The sequence below is a fragment of the Acartia tonsa genome, chromosome 1 (assembly GCF_053477335.1).
Source record: "Acartia tonsa isolate MP-2025a chromosome 1, ASM5347733v1, whole genome shotgun sequence".
NCBI classification, from domain to species: Eukaryota; Metazoa; Arthropoda; class Copepoda; order Calanoida; family Acartiidae; genus Acartia; species Acartia tonsa.
This window is the reverse complement of record NC_137260.1, coordinates 23,230,293-23,254,239: the sequence shown is the minus strand read 5'-3', so window position 1 is coordinate 23,254,239 and position 23,947 is coordinate 23,230,293. Positions and strand designations below refer to the sequence as shown.

The 23,947-nt window shown below is 37.1% G+C and overlaps 1 protein-coding gene across 1 annotated transcript in view; it reads left to right on the top strand.

The window, feature by feature from the left end:
• Positions 1 to 1,044: 1,044 nt before the first annotated feature.
• The window catches only part of LOC145315227 (uncharacterized), a 141,305-nt gene continuing 118,402 nt past the window's right edge, over positions 1,045 to 23,947 (top strand). Inside the window, exons 1-3 of the mRNA XM_080155265.1 lie at positions 1,045 to 1,207; positions 3,696 to 3,870; positions 22,952 to 23,089. Coding sequence (XP_080011391.1) covers positions 1,053 to 1,207; positions 3,696 to 3,870; positions 22,952 to 23,089 — 468 coding nt within the window. The 5' untranslated portion in view covers positions 1,045 to 1,052. The remainder of the gene's footprint in view (positions 1,208 to 3,695; positions 3,871 to 22,951; positions 23,090 to 23,947) is intronic.

The window sequence follows — 23,947 nt, the reverse complement described above, 5'->3', positions numbered from 1 at the left end:
TTTCAAGAAAACATCAATGGCGGTCAGACTGCCTTTTTGCAGGTTTTTTTAGCTATTTTATATTTTACATTTTTCCTCACATCTTTGGTGTTTATGGTCCAATTTCAAAATTTTTTTAGTTAAAAATATCAAAATTAAATTTCCCGTTGTTTTGAGCATCCAGTATGTAATTTACTTTGACCTTCAGTCTGTTAGTCAAAATACTGTTAATAAGTATTAAAAAATTTAAAACAAATGTTGAAAAGGTTTTGTGATTTTTCCCCAATATACATGTTTTTGACAACTAATCTTTAAATTCTTATACATAATTTTTGTGCTTTGCTACTTATGGATGTTGTCATCCTTGTTCTTTTTATGACCTCTAAATTTTTTCTCCGTAACACACTTTGTCCATTCATGTTTTTTGTCCTTTACGTCGTCACCCTTTTTGTATGATACATCATAAGTGTACAAAACCTGTATATTGATATAGTAGACCAAGAAAATAAGTCAACGAAAATGACATAATATGACAGTTTCAAGATATATTCAACACTTTTCATCTTATTTATGACACAGCTACTCTATAATTAAGATGTTATACATTATTATCCAAAGTTGCAATTGTTGATAATTAATTTTAAAAATTAATAAAATTGATTTACACACAAATTTTTTAAAATGAAAAAAAATAGAATATAAAAAAACAATTAATAGGATATGTTTGTTAAAAATTGATTATATAATCAGATTTGATTGAGAAGCTGCAGATAATTACAGGATAGTCTCAAAGTTGTCTCAAATAAAAACCCCAGGAATGATCAATGTTGTTAAAGTTTTTAATTTTCTTGATTTTTAATTGATTTATTATTATTTTTCAATAACGAAAAATTTTCCGCTTAAAACAAATGTTTTCTTTCAGTTTCCAGTTCAACATTTTTTTATAGACCTGTAGAAAATGTTAAGGGAAAAATTGTAATGAAATATCCCTCATTGCCAAACTAAGAAAATTTCACACAATGTACAATTTTTTATATTTAACGTTGGTCATCTTTGACTAGGAGGGTGTTGTTATGCCTAGTGCTGGATGTTGGCTTCTGGCTGGTTTAAACCTGGATACAACCTGTGTACCTGGAGCCTGTCTAGCTAGAGGCGTTCCAGGATGGATCCTGTTACCAATTATTCTGTTAGTTATACCCACATCTATAGAGGGAGACAGACCATACAGGTAATATATATATAATCAAGATTTTTTTCACATCTTAAATAAACTATAGCCAATAGCATCTAAGGGTACTACATATAAAGAGGTAAGTCAGTAGAGAGCATAAAAACAGCCTAAAACCACTCAGAGACATATTTGAAGATTCCTTAAAATGGTAAACTTAATTGGTTATACATTTATCGGGATATTAAGCTACAGACAATACCATTTTACAAAAAATGATATCTTAAGCTCTACTTTGTATTATAGATAAATTGAATATAAAAACAAATTAAATAATATAACCCCGTTATCTAAAACTTCAAACAGAAACGTTAATTTTGTAAATAAATGTAAAAACATAACATTCATTTTGGTTGCAGGTGTTTCACATTATTATACCTCCTTCAAAGATGCGATTATACCATTATGGAAGTCCCATGCATCACATACAAACACACCCATACACACACACTCCCATACACACAAACACAGAGCCACACACACACTTAATCTAATTTTAAACAAAGACAGAGACACTTATGAAAACAAAGACTAGTATCTTAATCAGTAGCGCAGCTACAATAAGCGAACATTGACAAGCTCATTTAACTTTTTAAAATCTGTTAACAAACATGGTTATTTTTTCCGTCTGACGCGCTGAAAAAATTATTTTAGGACATGCCTTTGTTATAGAGCAGTTAACTTACTGAAAAACTTTAACCCCTAAAAACCCCTAATTTTGTTTCTATTAGTTATTAATATGATCCACATATTTTTTGTTCCACAAAAATTTTATTGATGAATCTTTGTCTCTGTTTGTCTTTCATTATCAGACCATCTAACCTATATTTTTTTAATCAGGGGTAATGAATAGTTATTTATCGCATCGGATATAATACGATGCTATACATAATTTTTCAGTATTGCTGAGAAACAGTTCTAATCCATCGGATATTTATTGGTTTCGAAGTACTGTGTTACTGAAAATTGTTTTACATGTTTTAAACAAATTTAACTAATGATAACAATTAATTGATTTTTTAAGGTATTTAATATTGTGACATGATGACTAAGATTAATTTGTGTAGTCTCTCAAATCTCTCTGAGATCTTTTTATAGTATTTAACCTCAACAAACATTAGAATAATTATTTTAAAATGTTTGAAGCAAATTTACATTTAATTGAATAATAAGATATTTAAAATCATTTCATCAGATCAACTTTTAAACAGACTAAATACACAAAGGTGAAAAGAGCTATGGTAATTAAGGTACATAGTATATTAAATCATCACAAAAAGCTATTTATATGTATATCAAAAATTTTACTCCATTTTATCAACTAATTTAAGCTTTTACTTTATTTCTCATCACTAAAGCTTATATTTTCCAGTCTATCTTAACTCATTCTTTTATTTGTATTTGATTTGAGAAAGAAACTTTTCTACAATTTTATATGTCTGTCCGTACATCTAAATTTTGAATTTTTGGGAACCTCGACAGATATTGAAGCCAGTTGGTTTTATTTTGTTAATTCCTTAGATTAATTGATCTTAACCAACGTACCGGTCAATAACTTTTTTGTTCCTCGATCTTTCTTGCATATTGAATAGAGATTTGATTTCCCCGGGAGAAATGGAATTTACTTCAGAAACTCTTTTAAAACATTCCCCTGATTAAAGAACGTAACATTTAATAACGATTCCTCAAGTATACTTTATATGCCATTCCTTAAATACTTATGTATGCTGTCATTCTTTGTTCCAATATAAAAACCCAAATATCTGTAGAAATAAATAAAATATCATACTTCTTTTTTAGTTTGGTGTGACAAGAAAATCTCTAGATTTACAAAAAAAAATACACTAAAATGCAAAAGAATTGTTTTTATTCTGCTGTATTTTTGTGTACATATTGTGCAGGTTTGTTTGTGTGTATGTGTGTGTTTGTGTGTGTGTGTGTGTGTGTTTGTAAGTGTGTGTCTTGTCTATGCAATTATCATGTAATTTTCTTGTTGTTTTCCTATCTTGACAATACAAGCCAAAAACCAGGAGTATATTAGTATTAGAAAAGATATAATAGAATAACACAATAACAATAACAGATCTGCATATAATAGATGATTAAGAAGAAACAGTTGTTACTAAACCACGTTGGGCTTAATTTTCTGGTGAAATTAAATATCTCTAAAATGGGTATATCTTTCAGGTTCTGATTTTCAACAAAGCTTCATTTTTCTTGTTGGCCACAAATAATTGGCTTTTAAATTCAAAAGTGAATTAAGCATCTTATAGTGCCTAATAAAAAAAGTCATACAATAACCCATAATAGGCTAAAAAACAATTGAATTGGCTAATGGTAAAATGTATACAGGTCTATTATTGGTCATTTGTATTGTATGACGTCACTTTTTTTGGGGGCTTTGTAAGCTTATTCCCTAAAAGAAACACAGGCCTGTTTAAAGATAAGGTAATTTGAACACAAATAATTTACTCTTAATTTAATTTAGGCACCAGAAGCACGATGTTCATATGGCCGGCTTCTTCCCCACCTCCCACGGGTATCTGGAGACCAGTATCGGGCAGGGTGTGCTGCCAGCTGTCAAACTGGCCATCAAACATGTAAACAAGTCTCCCCTGGTCCTCCCACATCACAGGATCAAGATGCATTGGAACAACACGGCGGTAAGTTAAATAATTATTTTTATAGTTTGGTAAAGGAGCTTATAATGCCCAATACAAAATGACGTCATACAATACAAGTGACCAATGAAAGGCTTGTTTACATTGTAATTGGCAAATGATAAAATGTATACTGGCCTACCATTTGTCATTTGTATTGTATGGCGTAATTTTTAAGCACTATAAACTGCTTCAGTTTTGGTAGATTTGTTAAATAAATACAAAAATAATGAAAATGATTTTTTGTACATAAGCAGATAAATAATAAATATATACATTACATCTATATAAATTCGAAAAAAAATTATAATAGAAACACCTAAAGAATTGAATTAAGATGTTAAATGTTTCATACCTTCAAATTAGTAATTAATTGTTTTATTTAAATATTAAAATGTTGGTTATTTTTTATTTTTGATTCGAAGTTGAAATTTGTGGTCTTAAATTATTATTTTAATATAAGAAACTATGACCAACAACCCAACCATATTGAAAACCATAAAAGCTATCCACTTAAGAACTGATAATAGTAACAATGAAACATAAAATTCCTGTAAAAAATGCATTCAAATGAATTTTAGCAACTCAGCCTCATTGCAAAATTGCCATAAAAAGTTTTCAACTTTCAAAGTTTTTGTGCAGGAAAAAAACTGAAGTTACGGCAGAATTTCATATTTTACAAGTGCATTACTAATATCTTCCTACAAAACCCGCGGCATTAGCGCAATTGGTAAGGTGTCGGCTTGTTATTGGGGAGGTGTGTTCGAGTCTGGCCCACACCTCGTCATACTGGAGACGTTAGAAATGGTACTTACTGCGCCTAGGTCAGACGCGTGACATCAATAGTAAGAGTAGGGAGAATGCCTTTGTCCATTAACACTAACAGGCGCAACTCATTACCATGCACAGTTAGGACTTCCAAACAAAGGTCGTGCAAACAAAGGGTTGGTTGTCCATAGGCTGAATTGATGCAATTATAAAACATCCGTGGAACCCTAATCTGCTTAGTTCTATAAATTACGACTTAACATGATTTTAAAAAGTTACAAAGAAGTTTTAAGGAGGAGGAGCTGGGGATTAATGTTTTGTCCACAGTAAGAACTAATGATTCAGCCAGTTGATGATATTAGCTTTCCAAGTTTTTACTTTAAAATGGCCGCAAGGGAGTTTCTTATAAAAATAGGCAGGCTTTGCATCGGATAGGGTCGAGTAGGTACAAAGAAGCGTGGCATGGCAAAAAATAAGTTTTTTTTATGTAATGAATTGATTAGATTTTGATATATCTAAGTTGACATTATGTGAATGGTTTAGATAAGGATGTATATTTCTTTAAATGTTTTACCTTGCTATTTATGGAAATAATATTATTTGATTACAGTCTACATTATCATTTTATTAAAAATTACATACATATTTTATTTAAAGTTTTTAAATCCTAATGACGCTATAGCTTTATAAAATGTGAACTAAGTCTCTTTACTGTTAACTGTTATATTAATTGCAACTAATTAGGCTTAAGTTGCAAACACACACACACACACAAACTTTAGCATGGTTTAAAACTGTAGTTAAAGTATGCACATCGAAAACTTATCTTTCGCCTTTAATATTGATAGTGCCAAAACTCTATATTTTTATTTTCATAATGAAGGTGTTATTTCTCGTGTCTTGTTTATATTTTTTATTAATTATTTCAAAACTTTTCATTTGTACTTACAAAGCTTTCCTAAAACGTATAGACCTAATGATCTAACTATTTTAGATAATTTATTGGGTATGCAATATGCATATATCGAACATTTAAATAGGATTGAACTATATTTTTGTGTTCTAATCAAACATGAATACTTAAGTAAAATACAGTAAATTTTCACAAATTTTTTAATTTGATGTTATAATTAAAATTTAAAACATCTTATTTTTGTTTTGTCAAATGTTTTATACATTTTAATGAAGATAAATACGAGACAATTAAATTTAAATTGCCACTTTTCTTGCTCTCTCATTCTTTTTATTCTCGCCTACTCTAAAAATGTATTTATCTTAATCTAAATCTTAATTCGTCTTCATGACATCACAAAGTTTAAAAGATCCTAATAATATCAAGTTCTTTTGCATTGAAGGAATTTTTATAGAAAAGTAACAGGATGTATGTCTGTCTTTTGTAGTGGAGGATGTGGCTTAAAGAAAGCTTCTTATAGTTCCAAGAGAGGTTTATATCATTTAAAGAGAAATCCCCCTTTGAAAAAATACTCCATTTTGAATCTTACCTTAAAACGATTAGACAATTGAAATGAGTACTTTATAAAAAGTGTAATTTCCTTTTAAGTTTTAATTTAAGGTTAAAACTCTTGGGAATTTAAGATTAACTTACTAAGATGATGTATGACTTAGTTTGCTCGAAAGATAAATATACTCTAGAATTCTTTTAAATCTCTCTTTACACATTTTCCACTTACTTCAAAAGTCTTACTTTCAATTTTGTACCAATCAATTAGAAATGTAAAGAAGTTTTTTTTAGTGTATATAACAAATTACGATATACTAGCATACCATTGTTCAAATAAAATGTAAATTGACCTGCTATTGTTAATTTAGTCTGTGTAATGGCCTATCATTGGTTATTTGTATTGTATACCCTAATCTTTTTTAAAGGCAGTAAAAAGAGCTTAATTTGATTAACAGTTAATTTATGTTAGTTTGAACTTAATAAAGCGTTTGACTACGAGCAAATTTTTTACAAACTCATGAATTAATAAAAAATTTTGAAAAAATTATCTTAAATCTTTACCACTTTTGTTTGAAGTATTTCGAACTCAAGGAAAAACCTGTTTGTTTAATTTTTTTAATATTTTGTAAGAAAATCTTATGCTTCCAATCCCGAGGCTAATTATGGGATTTGAAAGGAAGTCTGTACTTTAATTTTCAAGTCTACTTGTAGTGCCTATACTATGGTGTAGAATAATACAGGTTGTCCCAGATTATTATAATTATTTGAAAGGAAGTCTGTACTTGATTTTTCAAGTCTACTTGTAGTGCCTATACTATGGTGTAGTATGATACAGGGTATCCCAGATTATAATTAATATTCGAAAGAAATTCTGTACTTTGATTATTATATCTTCTTGTAGAGCCAATATTTTAGTATGATACAGGGTGTCACAGATTATTATGAATATTTGAAAGAAATTTTGTTCTTTAAGTCTATTTGTATACTGTGGAAATGAAAATCTGTCGTCAATTTAGGTTGCTAACATGTACCCCATTTATTGGTTAGTTCGTTCATTCAATAGGAGGGGACGGGATGGGGTAAGTGGGGTGGGGGGGGGGTGTTGTTTAATAGCTGCGAGAATCACTTTATTATAGAACATGAAAAGCTGGTGCAACATCCGAGTAATAATATATCGATTACTATGGTATAGTTGTATACAGTGTGTCTTATTATGATTATCATGATCATAGATAATGTGATTTAGGATAATATTTAATATAAATCTTAAATGCTTGAAACACCCTGTATGTACTTGAGTGTTGTACATGAACTGAATTTAGATTTACAAATGAGTAGCCAGTTTATTTTAAGCATCAGATTTAGCAGACTGTTTTTTTCAAAGAAAATTATTATCATTTTTAAAAGTTTTTTTTTGTCTGAAGCATAAGATTTTAAGAACAGCTGAAAAGATAAAAGTATCTTTCTTAGGGTGGCTTCACTTAGGTTTGGGTTTTTAAGGCTATTTAATTTTAGACTAAAGCTTTGGAATATTTTTAGCCTATTTTTCTGCTCACTTCAATTCTTATCCCTGCTGTATCAAGCCCCCTAGATGCTAGGGGCGATGCCGTTAATCCTTATACTAAAGTAACAGGATGTTTGTATGTGTGTCTGTGTGTCTGTCTGTACCGAAGGATCTCGCTAACCACTGAACCGATCGGGTTCTCCTTTACAGGGTAGCTTTTCATAGGTCCCGGGAAGGTTTATAACTATTTTCTTGGGAGTGGGACACCCCCAACCCCCCTAAAAAGTGAAAAATCCCCCCTTCCCAAATTTAAAAAAAAAAATTTTTTATCTAAAATAAAAAAAAATAAAAAAAATTTTGCCCCCCCCAAAATTTTTTTTTACTTTTTCTTTTAAAATCTAAAATAAGAAATTGGGTTATTAAATTCGACTCTCTCCTCCTCAAGTGCCCCTAGGGGCGTAGCCGATAATAAAGAATAAGGAAATAAATATGCGTGAAAGTGAAATAAATAAATAACATGTTGTCGATATCACGGACTCAAGATACGGATAGGTACACATTTTATAAAAATAAAATCATCAATGAAAACGAAAGTTTAAAAGGGTATTAACAACAGATCAATAGTATAGATGTGTATACAGACAACTACCTCCCTTCATTTTCAAAGACCTCTTTCGTCTGCTTCTAAATAATTTTCTGCTACTTGGCTGTGTAATATAAGCGATAGCATTTGTTGATTTTCAATGACCCAATAGAAAGGTTGCACAAGACAGTTGCGATGGAGAGATACAGTTATTTAGCCCTTTCTCCCTCTATTGTTTTACTCTAATGTATTAAGCCACCTCCTCATCCACCGAAAACAAAAGATTTTTATACTTTTTTTGGTCTAGTATTATATTTCTTAAAGTCAGGTAATTTTTTTTTTCAATCCCCAAATATGTATTTTTAGCCCCAATGTAAATTTTACAAAGTAAACATTTCTTTAAAATAGTATATATTTCTTATAATGAATTTATATTCCCAACCTTCCTGCATAGTTTTACATTTTTCCAATATTGGGCATAATTTTCAATTATTTTAATACAACCTAGTGCTTTAGCTTGCTTCTTTAATAGTACTTCCTTCGCCCCTAGCATCCATCTATTTTTTTTTGGAATTAATGTATATTTTAAAACATTTCAGTATAGAAAGTAAATGTAAAATAATTTAATCGGGGGGTTTACTCACAGTACTTTAAGAGCAAATAACGCCCAACCCATTTTTTAAAATTGATTGTTTGTCTTTTGCAATAGGTCTGGTTTAATTTGAAACAAGGTCTAGTTAACGAGTTGCGATCCCCCCCCCCCTTATTTTAAAATCATTTCGAAATAAAAGGGGTACTCGGCGAAATTACAATTGAATCTTTTCTTACTTTCTGGAGGATAAAATTGGCTTACAATCTTTTAAGGCTATAGTTAAATGACAGACTTTTTATTTTTATTTTTATTACAACAGACATCGAAAACCACTTTGTGCACATAACCCTTGTCTAGAAGTGCTAACAATATTTCTTTTTCTATGAATATTAAGCAACTAACATTACAGTAGTACCTAAATTTTCTATGTTTTTGGATGGAATATTGTATTAGACTGGCTTTGGATCTAGGTCCTGAAGTACTTACATCTATGGCCGCAGCCCTGCGGTTATATACTGATTACATTATGAGATAATCAAATATTAATTAAATTAATAATTTAAATTTGATAAAAGTGCATAATTTATATAATTTTGTATAAAATTTCAACAATTGTAAAAGATTTATATCTTTTATTTGGCTTCACTTCAAGTGAGACAGGGATAAACCTAAGGAAGATAAATTAATCCCTTTAAAGATTTATTTGGGATTATATTTGGAGAATATTATAACTCAAGACGCTAAAAGTCGTACCTACTTACATTTAATAACAGTAGTTGGAATGCCTTAGTAAAAAAATAGGTGAAGTGCATAATTATTCAAGGTTAGGGTTTTATAAAGTTAATACAATCAAACTTTTTATTATTCTCTATTCGTTTCCTGTAAATTTAAATTGCATATATGTACATAGTACTTTTTGATAAATAAATTATTACATCAAATTCGTTTTAAATTTCGTAAAATATAATAAATTTCCTCAATAAAGTTAACTATTTAATTTTATCGTCGAAAAAATGATAATATAACTTTGTCGCAAATTTTAGATCAATTACAGAACTTTTTTTCTATTAAGACCAAAGTAATGACGACTTTAACCTACTTATAGCTGACTGAAATAATTCATTAATAACTCATGTTCTGTCAAGGATAAGTGGACCAAATAAAGCAATACTTATTGAATACGTATTGAATTTAGTCATACGGTATGTGCAATAAGAGATATAAGTTTTCCGGAATTTTAATGTAGGGAGTAGATTTGAAATCTGCATCAAATTTTAAGGATTTCTTATAAAATTCGTTTTTTGTAACATTCTTTATCTAAAAGCGGAAATACATTTTAAGTTAATTAATTTTGACCAATAGGATAGGTGGATTTTAAACTACCTGCGCTCTAATTGGTTGAATGATGTACGACATCCAATCAGAGCGCAGATTTTTTAAATCCACCAATCACGGATGCCAAAATTAATTAACTTAATTTGTATTTCCGCTTTTAGATAAAGAATTATATAAAAAACGAATTTTATAAAAAATCCTTAAAATTTGATGCAGATTTCAAATCTACTCCCTACATTACAATTCCGGAAAACTTATATCTCTTAATGTGCAAAACTAATTGAATATTTATAAAAAAAAGTGATATTCTGTTATTTTGGACTAGAGGAAAAGGTTTGCTTAATATTCCGCTCTTATATAAAGAAATTCTGAGATCTTTTAATGTGTATAAATGTATAATGCGTCAATAGAAGTCTTAATTTAGCCAAGGATTCAGGGTAACTTCAGTGCAAAATATAAAAAAAAAACATTTCACTTTTCAAAAGCGAGGCTATTCTATAATTAGGGGCGTCCATTTCAACTTGCCCCTGATCTCCCTGATAGTTAAGAAAAGATAAGCAAATTACACATTATTAAGAAAATCACATAACATAATAAAATATTTTTAGCTCAAAGTTGAAAATTTTAAAACAATAAAGCTTAAGGCCCGGCAAAACAAAACTGGTATTAATTATGTGATATTTGAATTTTAATATTCGTGGAATATTGTATTTAATATGATGCTATACATAATATTTCAGTATGGGTGGTTCTAATACAGCAGATATTAATCAGTTTTGAAGCCATTCTATAAATGATATTCTAATTTTAAAAAATTCCCCCTGTTACTTCAAAAAAAAATTATAGTGAGTAAATTTTGTTAGATCTTTAGTTCTGACGTTTTTTGATGTAAGTTACTCCTCCTGAATATTAAAATACTATTTTGTGTGTGTGTGTGTGTGTATGTGTATGTGTGTATGTGGGTGTGTTCTTGTGTTTTATGTGGTGAAACAAAACTTCTGAATAACAACTGTTTCTTTTTCTATTTTGCAAAATTTAAAATGGCAATACTTCTTAATCTTAAATAATATCATAATATCCTTATATAAAGATAACCGCTGAACCAACGTGGTTCTCCTTTACAATTTACCTCTCATATGACCTGGGAAGATTTATAGAATTCCTAAATTTTATCTTGGTGGGAATTTACTTCTTCTATTTAAATCTAAAATTTAAAAAAAAAATGGGGTCAAGTTCAACCCCCCACCACCCTAAGTGCCCAATTTTGAGGGAGAGTATCGCCAATCTTCCAATAGAAATCGCCCCTAGAAAGAAATGACTCCCTTTCCCAATATATAAAAAAATCCAAACAAAATTAAATTTGAAGATGGGGAGAGGGGAACTAATTTCGTCCCCCACTCAAATGCCCCTAAAAGGCCTAGAATAGCAAGGTTTTTATATTGTAGCTTAGGATTGAGTTCTTTATTCTTGACACAGACCTCTGATTGTTTTATATGAGATGTTTTATTTTTAGATTTAAATTTTGATAAGAACCAATAAACCAAAATATTCTTGAAGCCTATCGTTAAGGTGAAATTTAACAAAAATTCTTTTAATATCTTTTGATATTAAATTTGACATTTATTTAATAAATTAAACAATCTAATATTGTTATTATTAATTGTGCGAAAACCATTGCACACAGTTTTGTTTGATGTATGATGTGTTTGTGTTTGTGTGTTTTACTTATACCTTTTCAACCTTACATATTGTCTTTTCCATTATTGGAATATTTATCAGTAAAGATACTCTAACAATTTTCTTAATCATTTTAATTCAAATATTAAAATTTTTTCTTAGATTTACTGATTTTTTTTTCAAAATCACAGCAAATTTTTTTTAACATAACAATATTTACTAAACCTCTACTAGTTTACAAGTTTAGTTGTTATTAATACAGCGTTACATTACTGCAAATCCAGGTTTATAGTGGTAATTTTAAGTGTTGGTCGTAGTGTCGGTGTTAATTTCATACATATAGATTTGTCAACAATATAGATCTTAAATTAGCATATACTTAAGTCGACATTTCGGGTATAGTCCTTTCCACGACATCCCTCCATAAGGAGCGATTATTCGTATTTTTAAATGGCTTTTTATAGGTTATTTTAGGTTAGGTTAGGTTATATTGTGTTAGGTGATTGCCCCACAGGGTTAGGTAATTGGCCCCGCAGGGTTAGAGCCCCCCGCAGGGGCTAGAAATAGGAGAAAAGCTACTGTGAAAAATACGTAGAATCGCTCCTTATGGAGGGATGTCGTGGTGTGGTATCCGCCGAGGATAAATGGCAGACACCGGAGTTCAATTAGATTACGGCAGTGTGACAGACGTGGACACCTGACTATAGAGAAGCTACGCTTCTCTAGCATTCACCAAATAATAATCAACATCTATTTCAGTTGTCACTTTATTGCAGGTCTAAAGGGTACTAAAGCTATATACAACAAACAATAACTACACAGATAGGAATAAATAATCATAACATAAAAGCATTATAATACATACACAATAGTCAGTTTGGGCAATAATGATCCCCCATCCCTGGAAAGGGTGGGGGGGAATTAACAATACAGTTAACCATAATAAACTTGGCAGATTCAATCATTAATTTTAGGCATAGGGAGGGGGTCATCAGACCCCTTCCCCAGGACTCGGGGGAGGGCCATTGACCCTCCACCGAACCCCGGTCAGGGGTGCCATAGGCATGGCTCACGGTTGCCGAATACCACAACTCTCCCCTCGGAAGGCTGGGAGAGGGTTTCCCTACCAGACTTCCGACAGTGGTTGAGGCCTTCGGTCCGCTCCTTAGGGCTAAGATATATACAAACGATAATGATTCAATGGAATCCTAGTGGTGAGTGTTTCTCAGGGTTGATGGGCTCCCAACGTGGGATAGAAGGCAGAGGCTGGCTTTGGTTGGACACGTTGTTCAGCGCCGGCAGGTGTCAGGTTGGCGGGTGGCACAGTTGTTGCTGGGACAGTCAGCAGTGGGGCATGCTGGTTGTTGTTGGCAGCGGCTGGGGCACTGGCTGCCAAGTTGACCGTCTGGGCGGCAGCCTGACCTCCCGAGGGGCCGCGGGGTCTTCCAGAGGGCGGTCCTGGCCTGCCTGGGCGGTCATGCCCGCTATCGGCTGATTGCATGGACACCATTTCCTCGGCTGCTTCCCGGCCGATGGGAATGGCATCCCAGTCTACTGAAAAGTCCCGGGACTTGGCATGGGTGAGCCGGGCTCTGGCCAAGGCCTTCCTGTACAAAGTTGGATGGTACAGGAACACTTGTGACATCGCATTCAGGGCTGCCCGGACACCTCCTTGTGCTGCTGCCAGAGAAATGATGGTCAGATCCCCCAACAGTTTGAGGATTAACAACAGCAGACACAGTATGGCTGCGCCATCTCCCCACTCGTGAATAGCTTGTCTGAACCCAGCCCAGACATCCAGGGCGGCCTCTCCTTCCTCCGCCAGTCGGTCGATGTTGTAGGACACTATCCCATGGTCACCTGTGGCCGAACAGCTGCCTTGCTGAACGCATGAGCCATAGGACAGGCCGGTCAGCATGGCGCTTTTATATGCTGGGAACGCCAGCAGTTGCTGCCAGTCATTCAACTCAGCCTGCGAATACAAGCCCCCTGAACTGAAGTCATCCAAGGGTTCTGTCAGCAGCTGCTTAGGCGTATCCAGCGGGGGTGGCCTCTTCTTAGGAGCGGGGGTTAACTCTATCCAGCCTTCCTCCGCGTGCACAGTCAGGGGGTATGTGGAGGAGCAGGGAATCTTGGTGGCGTGGCCGCTATACACTCGTGTCACGGCGTCTACAAACCCTGTGGGCTCTACTGGCACTTTGTCCCAACACTCCTTGTGTTCACGGACAACATATTTGTTGCGTTGGCAGGTAAGCTGGAGCAGGACATCTCCCCTCAGCACCGAGAACGTGCTCCCCTGGACACGCACCGGGTGGGCCGGGTCTAGTTGCTGGAGCTTCCAGCAGTTGGCCGCTACTTCTTCTGCTGCTGTGCTTTTCATGCGGGTCTCCAGAGTAAATCCAATATAACCTGCATGTATCTGGGCCTGCAGGGGGACATCAACATCCCTGGCCAATACTCTGGGTAGCGCTGCCGCGGCTGGGTCAGCTGCCACGAACAATGCTGGGTGGTTGGTGGCACGGGCCTCAAAGTCGCAGTTCACTATTGAGGTGGGGTTGGTCATGTTGATGAAAAACTGGGCCTGATGGTCAACCAGGAACGCATCCATCACTAGGCTGGGCTGGAGGCTGCGGATCAGCCTCAAGGGGCAAGCTCTCCCCAGGTGGTCCCACACGTAGGTTGCTTCCCCAGTGATGCAAGACAGCTCTGAATGGGGACACTCCAAGGTCAGGTGGTCAGATTGGGACTCCACCCGTCCATCCTCTACTACGTAGGTCTCTTCCTTAACCAGCAGCCGTCGCTCCTGGAGCACTAATTCATTGCGATACAGCTGGCCCTCGAAGTGGACGTCCTCCCCTTCACAACCCACCCCCTCGGGGCTGTTGACGAGGGCGCCCACCATATCGAGGGTGAAGAACAGGGGATGGTTCAGCTGGAACGTCAATGGCTGGGTCTTGCCTGGCAGCATGTAGACTCGGTTCCTGGCCAGGTCTCGGCACGTTTCTGGATCTATCTTGGTTGGCCTCATGAGGGTGGGGACCGAGGTCACTTTGAGGTGACCCCATACCCCACACCTGAATGTCCACTGGGACACAGTGAGCTGGCAACTGTATCCTGTTGTTTCCCTCACCTTGACTTGCTGCAGGACGTGTACTTCATGGCCCAGGGGCACCTCCTGGTGTAGAGGTTCCGTGTTGCACATCTTTTCTTTATTGTAGGCTGTGACGTGGGTGGGGTTGGCGCAGTCCCATCCCACCAGGACGTAGCTGGTTGTAGGCCACACGGCTGCCAGCAGGAGGCCCCACAGGACCATCCACCAGTGAGAGAAGCTTCCAGGCAGCCATCTACCTCGCACACGCGGCTGGGGATCTTCGGCTCGGGTCACGGCTGCTTCTTGGGGCTGGACACGGCTGGGCTGCTCCTGGCTAGATACAAGTTTCCATTGAGCGTTATCTTTGTGTGGCCGGGGCACCCCGATACCCTCCCCAATGACAGACTGGCAAGCGACTGGCACTTGCCTGGGTGTCGGCTCCCCTAGCCCCAAGTGGTCCCTTCCCTTGTCCAAGGCATGCCCAGTGGCATGGGGCTGAAGTGCGTGTGGCACAGGCTCGCCCTTACTCACGTCCCTCCCCTGCCCTAGGAACTCAGGTGCATATGGCACAGGCAAGTCCTTATTTTCCCAAATTTCAATCTCCCCAGCCTCTGGTGCAGGGGGCACAGGCCAGGCTGGGGTTTTACAATGGCTTGGATACAACACATTTATCAAATTTAACTTATCCTGGCTCGACTGGGGGTGCTGGGCAGCTGGGTTCCTTCGGCTGGCAGGGGGCTCTGGATGGCATGTAGTTGGGCTCTCCCTGCAGGCTGGTGGCGCTGGCTGGCTGGGGGTGACGGGTGTCACCCCTTCCTCTGGGACTGCTGGCTCGTTCCAGGATCCAGGTCTCTCGGTGGCGGCGACGGTTGTCGCCCCAGGCACCAGGTTGGAGGCTGGCTTGTTCCAGGATCCAGGTATCTCGGTGGCGGCGACGGTTGTCGCCCCAGGCACCAGGTGGGAGGCGCTGGATAGCACCCCCCAGTCATCACAGGTGGCGGCGCCGGATGGCGCCCCATACATCGATGTTGATGCGCTGGCTAGCGCCTCCTGCCTCTCTCGTTCAGCGGCCGCCAGGGCCTCCCCGTACACCGTCTCAGTGACGCTGGGTAGCGCCCCTCCACTCTTGCTGGGTAGGCTCGGCCGAGCAGGCTCCATCATGTTGAGGCTAAAAGGCTGGGGCCTCAGGACTTCTGGCTCGGCGATGTTGTAGGGTTGCACCAACTCCGGCCCCAGGTGGTTGAGACTGAAGCCCAGGCCAACCCGGTTGGGTTCAGCCGCGCCGCCCAGTACGTTGATCCTAGCTGGAACGGTCCCAAACTGCGGCATCCCGTCGGCTCGGTCCGCGGCTTTGGGGGCGGCTGCTTGCTGCGGTGGTGCTGGGGGCGCGCTCCCTTCCATGTGGGCCACTCTGCTGGGCTTCCCTGGAGGGGCACCCTTATCGGCGGTGCGCCTGCGGCTGGCTACCTGGGCCCAGTCAGCTCTGCACTCGGCCGCCGTGTGACCGTCATAGTGGCAACGCTCACACTTGGCAGAACGGTCACGGCGTGGCTGGGTGCGTCTCTCCTCTAGGCTAACTTCCATAGGCGTCGGGCAGTCTCGAGCTCGGTGGCCTCTCCCCTGGCAGCGGAAGCAGCGACCTGGAACCTTGTCATCTGGAGCGACCTTCCCCATCTGGTGGAGACCCGGAGCCAAGGCGCCAATCTCCATTGGCTCCGACTCGTCATAGTGGGGCAACTGGATGCTGGCAGATCCAGTCAGCCCGTCGGTAGAGTCCACTAGGCACACACCCTCCTTCAGCTGCTTGGTAATCATGGTGACGGTGAACATGGCTCTACGAGTGTACTCAGGTACACTCGTGATCTCATGTCCCATCATGACGCGTTTCACATTAGCGTTACGAATGCCACGATTTAATTCGTCCACTAACAACTCGAGATCCTCATGGCTGTAGGCGTCCCTATACAAGGCACACTTGGTTGATATGTACGCTTGTATAGGTTCTGTCGAGTGTTGCTTGTAATCCCTAAACGCTTGTTTAAGCGTTTGGGATTCAAAAGCAGGACGAAATAACATTTCACACTCGGCCTTGACCTGTTCGTAGGTCAAGGCTTGGCCTGCCTCGCCAAACAGATGGGACGCCATTTCCGCCGCTTGCCCTACTAGTGACAGTAAGAGGGCATTGCGGCGGTTGAGGGAGTCATGGGGTGGCACGCGGTAAGCCGCCCATGACATCTCGAGTCTGCGGATATGTGAACTCCAGGATTGCTTGGGCGGTCCTCTATACTCTGGCAGGTTACTCAGCATCAGCTTGCGGTACTCGGCTGGAGCCGGCTGAGGGTCATCCTGGAGCCATCCTGGGGCTTGGTCGCCTCCTGGCGCTTGCGGCTGTTCCATCGGGTCAACGGTTCAACGGCGGGACACAAAGTTATAAAGTAATAGAATAAATGGTTTGTCACTTGAGGCTTACTAGCCTAACAGCCAACACTGTTTTTATCACTAGGTTGGTAGTTTAGTTACCAAGATATAACTTAGCTGTACTTATCACTAGTTGGATTCTGAGGTTGTAGAGTAGGCTGGTAGGGGTAGATAGATGTTGAGGGTCTGAACTGCTGTCAGGAACTGATTTGGTTTTCCTTTATCACACTATAGATAGGAGGAGGGAGCTTGTAATTCTTTATTTTCTAAAAATACCCCTGTTAGATGCTATGGAGTAGCTCCGCTCCGGTGTGTGTGTGTGTGCGTGGAATCTCCTGTCCTTACAACGCGCTTACGCACCGTCAAATCCGCGCACACAGGTAAAACGCGCACTTATCCCTCAACTCGCTCTCTCATTGGTCCGCTTTGTCCGTTGAATTTTATGATATTTCCGCACTCCGTTGCGCGACCCGTGAATGGCGCTCTGTGTTCCCGGTCACTAGCTCCACACCGTGGACGGACTTAGTCTGGTGTGGGTAGGAGGGGGAAAGCGCGTGAGGGGACGGGGGTAAATCCGTCCGTTCCCCCTGTGAGGAAGGGGGGAGTGCTGTGGGTTTGAGGTAACTGTGTGATGAGGTAATGATGCCTTTTCTCCTTAATCCTAGGCTTATCTATTATATCACCTTGATTGTATTTCCTTCAGTGGAGAGTGGGCTCCTCCCTTTCCTCTGGAATAAGGGGTGTATTGTTGTTGTGCTGTAGGCTTGAGGTGATTAGATTGTGTATCAGGGTCTTTGTTATATTACATCTAGCTTCTATTTTTGTCCTTATCACAATTACATAACAGATTTGTTTACCAACCCTGTTCTATTTTTAGTTGTTATCACAATACACAATAAATCCAAGCCTGTTCTATTTTTAGTTTTATCACAACACAACAAATTGTTTGCCAATCTTTGCTCATAAATCTATTGTTTAGCCATCACACCAGGGTGGTAATCCCTGCAATGTGATATAATATCTGTTTTTTCTAGATGGGTGGCTGCGTTGTAGCCTCTCAGGATACTTGGAGTTGACGTAGTTTTCTCTGTTTTGGTGCACTACACTCGTATGTTGGCTCGCAGCTCGCAGCTATGTGGCGTGTTTCAGCCTATCGGCGGCAGGGAATGTCCCGTCCTGCTAGCGCCGCTGATCCAAATCCGGCTGATGGTGGCAGGGAATGTCCCGTCCTGCTATCACCACTGGTTCGGATCCTGCTATCTCTTGCAGTAAAATTGGCCTATTTTCAGCCGTTTACACTTATTTGGCTTGTTTCAGCCGGTCCGCAGGCCTGTTTCAGCCCTTTGAGCGCTCAATTCTCCGTTAGATGTCGGCGCTTCTCGCGGTTTTTTCGTCAAGTTTCGCTGTGTCACTTCCACAACTGCCGGATGCAGAGTTAGACCTTGCTGTCCAGGGTGGGTAATTCAGGTTGCTTGTGTCAGTTTTGCCAGTTTCACTGCTGGGAGTACCTTAGCCTCAGCTGCGCGTCTGCTCTACACTTGTGGTTTGCCGTAATCTCACACAGCTGTCACCAAAAGTTGTGGTATCCGCCGAGGATAAATGGCAGACACCGGAGTTCAATTAGATTACGGCAGTGTGACAGACGTGGACACCTGACTATAGAGAAGCTACGCTTCTCTAGCATTCACCAAATAATAATCAACATCTATTTCAGTTGTCACTTTATTGCAGGTCTAAAGGGTACTAAAGCTATATACAACAAACAATAACTACACAGATAGGAATAAATAATCATAACATAAAAGCATTATAATACATACACAATAGTCAGTTTGGGCAATAATGATCCCCCATCCCTGGAAAGGGTGGGGGGGAATTAACAATACAGTTAACCATAATAAACTTGGCAGATTCAATCATTAATTTTAGGCATAGGGAGGGGGTCGTCAGACCCCTTCCCCAGGACTCGGGGGAGGGCCATTGACCCTCCACCTAACCCCGGTCAGGGGTGCCATAGGCATGGCTCACGGTTGCCGAATACCACAGTGGAAAGGACTATACCCGACATTTCTTTAGGTAAAAAATTATTGAAATGAATTACATAAAACTGCACATATTCAATATGGACTAGTAAAATTTAAATACACATAAAGTATAGAAATATATAGAAAAAAAACCTGAGCTAGCTTCAAAGAATTTGTTCTATATTCTTTGTATCAATAATAGATGAGTTAGCTATACAGCTACACTCGCAGGGACATGCAAATATATTAAGAAATAATATTTTATCGAAAATAAAAAAAAATAAGTTTTTTTTTTTATAGATTTAGGAATTGGTATTCGCGATTTTGGCTGCTACTATTTTGCCGCGGCTTGGTGTTGCACAGGGCGGAAATGTCTGTGGTTTCAACTGGCTGAATTTAGGGGTTGTTTAGACAGGGTGTGGCTACGGCTTAGAGTGGCTGATTCTTCCTTCATGCTATCCAGCTTTCTCATTTCAATATTCTTAGACACAATAAAAAGTTCAAATGTCCATGCTTCAAGTCATTTTTTTTTAAATCTGAAAGTAAAAGTTTTAAAAATAAAGATCATTATGAAATTTTTTTCTAAAATTTCTATTACTTCGTGTAAAAAAATTTATTAACAATTATCGCTATCCATACATAGCTAGGTGTACACCCAAGGGCAACTAGATTTGGAAAATAGAATAAATTTGAAATAAATATCAAATCTGATTTTAGGTTCTTGTTACGCTGTCATGTAATACAAAGAAATTTATCGATTTTTTGTTTATTTCTTTTTTGTAAGTTAGATAAAATATTCTTTCTCATAAGGTTGTTAAAATTGCACCTACTGATGCTAAGACAGGCGCAACGCAACACAATGCACTGTAAGAAGACATTTAAGCAAAGGTTGTGCATCCAAATCATAAAGCCCTGGAAAGTGTCATGTGTTACTTTAAAAAATTATGTCAAAAAAGCAGGGAGGAGAGGAGAAGTGGGAAAGGAAACCCCCAAAAAATGAGATGGATTTATAAGTATTTTTATGACGTCACACATGACACTTTCCAGCGCTTCTCTAATCATAACTAAGTATGTGACAACTTTACCAAAATATAAAGTGTATAAAAGATAAAAATCTTATATTATTTGACATTTATTTTTGTTGACCTTAACCCTTAATAAAATATAACCTTATTATGCCCGCAAATTGTCCTTGACAACAATCCATTATTTTATTTTCACAGCACGCCAATAGACAAGTGCAGAGTAGATAACCATTTATAAAAAATAATATTTTTGTATTTTCTTGTTGTTAGTCTAAAACAAACTACATTTGATAACTATGATTGATTTTTTAAAAGAATATTTGTACTAAAAAAAAATCTGTATACTTTTAAATCTGTTCTAATGCTTTCGTATTAATTGTTTTAAAAGATAGCTTCCTGATGTTAAGTATTGCCATACTTGCTACAATTTTAAAATCACAAATTCCTTAAAAAAAACAGGTTGAAAAGAGACATTAACATATTACATTATCCAATCAACAAATACTCTAATGTAAACCTTCTATTATCCAGACAACCATCTCTGATTTTGATGTACTGAATTTTAGTTTCCGAAAGTGTACCTAGCATCCGCGTCTTATCTCAATATTTACTACTAGCTAAAAAAGTTTCAAACTTCCAAAAAAATCAAAATTTGAAAAATTAAAATTTTGAATGTATAATGTATAAATCGTTTATACATTATATCGCTTTTCCCTTTGACCGGAGTAGCTGAAAATAGTGTTTGCAATAATTGGGTTTTCTGCTGTACAACTTTGGAAATTAGGGAAAAATATGCAATCCATTTTCAGCACATCCTGATTTTAGGTGATTTCCTAGCTTATTAATTCGCAACATAAACACATAACAGTTGAAGTATGCCAGCATTAAATATTCTACTGTAAAACTAGATTTTATAGGACCAAGTAAATATAATTTTATTTTTTGCCTCCTTGGCGGATTTTTGAACTGATTGCCAAATTTATCAAACTAAAATCAAACTTCTCTATCAATACAGTTTTCTTTTCATTGGAAAAAAGCAACGTTAAGATTTGTAAGTTTAAAAAAAACAATAAATAAAACATTTTGTTGATAAAACAACCAAAAAAATTTAGATGGGCAGATAGAGAGGGGAATCATATTTCATTTTTTCTCAATTGTTAACCCTGTTTTATCTCCCCTTCATGAATCAATAATAGCATTAAACACATTAATGTTTTAATTTTTAACATTACATAATGTTGTATATGTAAATAAAGCATATATATATACATAATGATCTTATTACCACTAAAATTTGAATTTTAAAATTTTTCAAAATGATGCAAAATAGTTTTATTATTATACAGATTATACTATCGTTTATTATTTTAATTTTAAATCCGGGTTCTAAAGAAAATATATATTAATAAACTGAAATGTTTTCTTTGTAAAATTGGATAGAAATTCTAAATTGTGAAATATGAAACTTAGATGTTCAAATTTTAGCAAAATAATAAAAAAACAAAACTTTTAATCAAATACATTTTTGTGAAATCGTTTTGAATGAAAAACTTTATCTAAATTAAATAGTTTTCTAATTTGGCAGGGTCATCCAGGTGAAGAGCAATATTTTTGACTTAAACAAAGCATTTTATCTTACCAAAATACTAAAATATCCTCTAGTAGTACATCCTTCAAATTTTAAACTTGAGCTTTTCTTACATGTCTACATAACGTATTAAAATTTCTTAAAGATCCGCCGCCGTTTTCCCGCCGATCGCCGACTGCGGCGGCTGGCAGCTTTCAAGTACAGCTGCAGCCGATGAAATTTATATTTTGTTGTTTCTAATATAAAATTTACATAAAGAAAAACATTTTCTGCAAAAATATTTTTCTTTTAGCTTTAAAAATAAGAAAATTACAGCCGTTTGAATTTTTTAAGTAAAAAAGGACCTAAAAACAAAGTTTGTTAAATAAAAGGGTGAAGGAAGCGAAAATTAACTTTAACTTACTTAAGGTCGGAAATTCATTATCAAACAGGGGATTTGCACAAATTTTTTTAGCCCTCTAGCTCTTATAGGAACTGAGATAATAGGGGGGGGGGAGCAATGACACCTCCCCTCCAACCGATTAAGGTGCGGCAAGGGGCCCGACTGTTAAGGGTTAAAAGCGATTATGGGGAAATGATATTTACTTAGCCGCTATTAAAGCACGACATCTAATTTTTCGTGACAACATTGCGAGCAATATGGAGCATATTTATGTACATAAAAACCATGGCTGTCCGACTGCTTTTAAGCAGCTTTTTAGATGCTGAGCATCAAAATTGAATATCCCGTCGTTGTAAGTGATTATGGTGTTCATTAATACTGCATACTTTTGGTTTTCTCTACTGCTATTTAAGATTTTGTTGAGGATACCTTGTCCCGAAAAGCATCAGTAAGACAAGTGTTGTCCTCTCAGCCGATCTTAAATATATAGTACCTTATTACAAAGAGCGTTGAAGATAGAATTGTTCTTTTTATGTGCGAATTTTTTGTGTTGAAAATAAATTAGAAAATTTATATTAGTAAATACAAGTGTATAAATACAAACTATATAGAGAATATATTTTATATTATTTTAGTGCAACCCTGGCGTGGGATTGAAGTCTTTATTCGACGTGGTGCACGGGCAGCCCCGCAAGGTGATCCTGTTCGGAGATGCCTGCAGCAATGTTACAGAACAGATTGCCAAGGCCGCCAGACATTGGAATCTGGTTCAGGTAAATTTAAAACAAGGACGGAAATGAGGTTTCGTAAGTAGCGCAGCATTATCACAGTAGTATTTCCACAATTCAAAATAAAATTTTGAATATGAGAACGTATTAGAAAAGTAAACTAAGCTATGTAACCAATGAATACAAAAGGGCTTTATGGGGTAGAGGGTGTTTAAGGCTAATAACATAAAACCGTTCAAAGACATTTGTAAATCTAAACTTAAACTTAAAATAATTTTAAAATAGTTACAATAGGAATCAATCAATTGCAAGATAATTTTCTTCAGACAAAAAACTTTCAGCTTTAGATAATAGGATGGATAAAAATTAGACTCAATATTTATCAGTTAATTTCTAGATTTTAAGCATCGAATGACTTTTTATAAAAATACTAGCGGCTTCGCCCCTAGCCTCTAGGGGCTTTGCCCCAAGAGGTGATAAAAAAATTAAGGCAAAATTCGTTAAAGGACCAAGGAAATCTTAAGCAAAAAAAAAAAAAAAAAAAAAATGGGGGGAGGGATTTTTTTGTTTTTGGGGGGTTGGGGGTGTTCCACCCCCCAAGAAAATAGCTTAAAACCACCACAGGACCAATAGGTATATACCCTGAAGAGTAGAATCCGATCGGTTCAGTGGTTACCGAGATCTTAAGGGACAGACAGACGGACAGACGGACAGACGGACAGACAGACATCGTTCTACTTTGTATTATAGATAAATAGATCAACGTTCAACGGTGAATGATATTAAGAAATTCAACGGCAAAAATTAACACATCAATCATATTTTATTTTATATAATACAAATGTACCCTGTTGATAACACCAAACAGTTTTTAGGTACTTTAATATAAATCACATATATGTA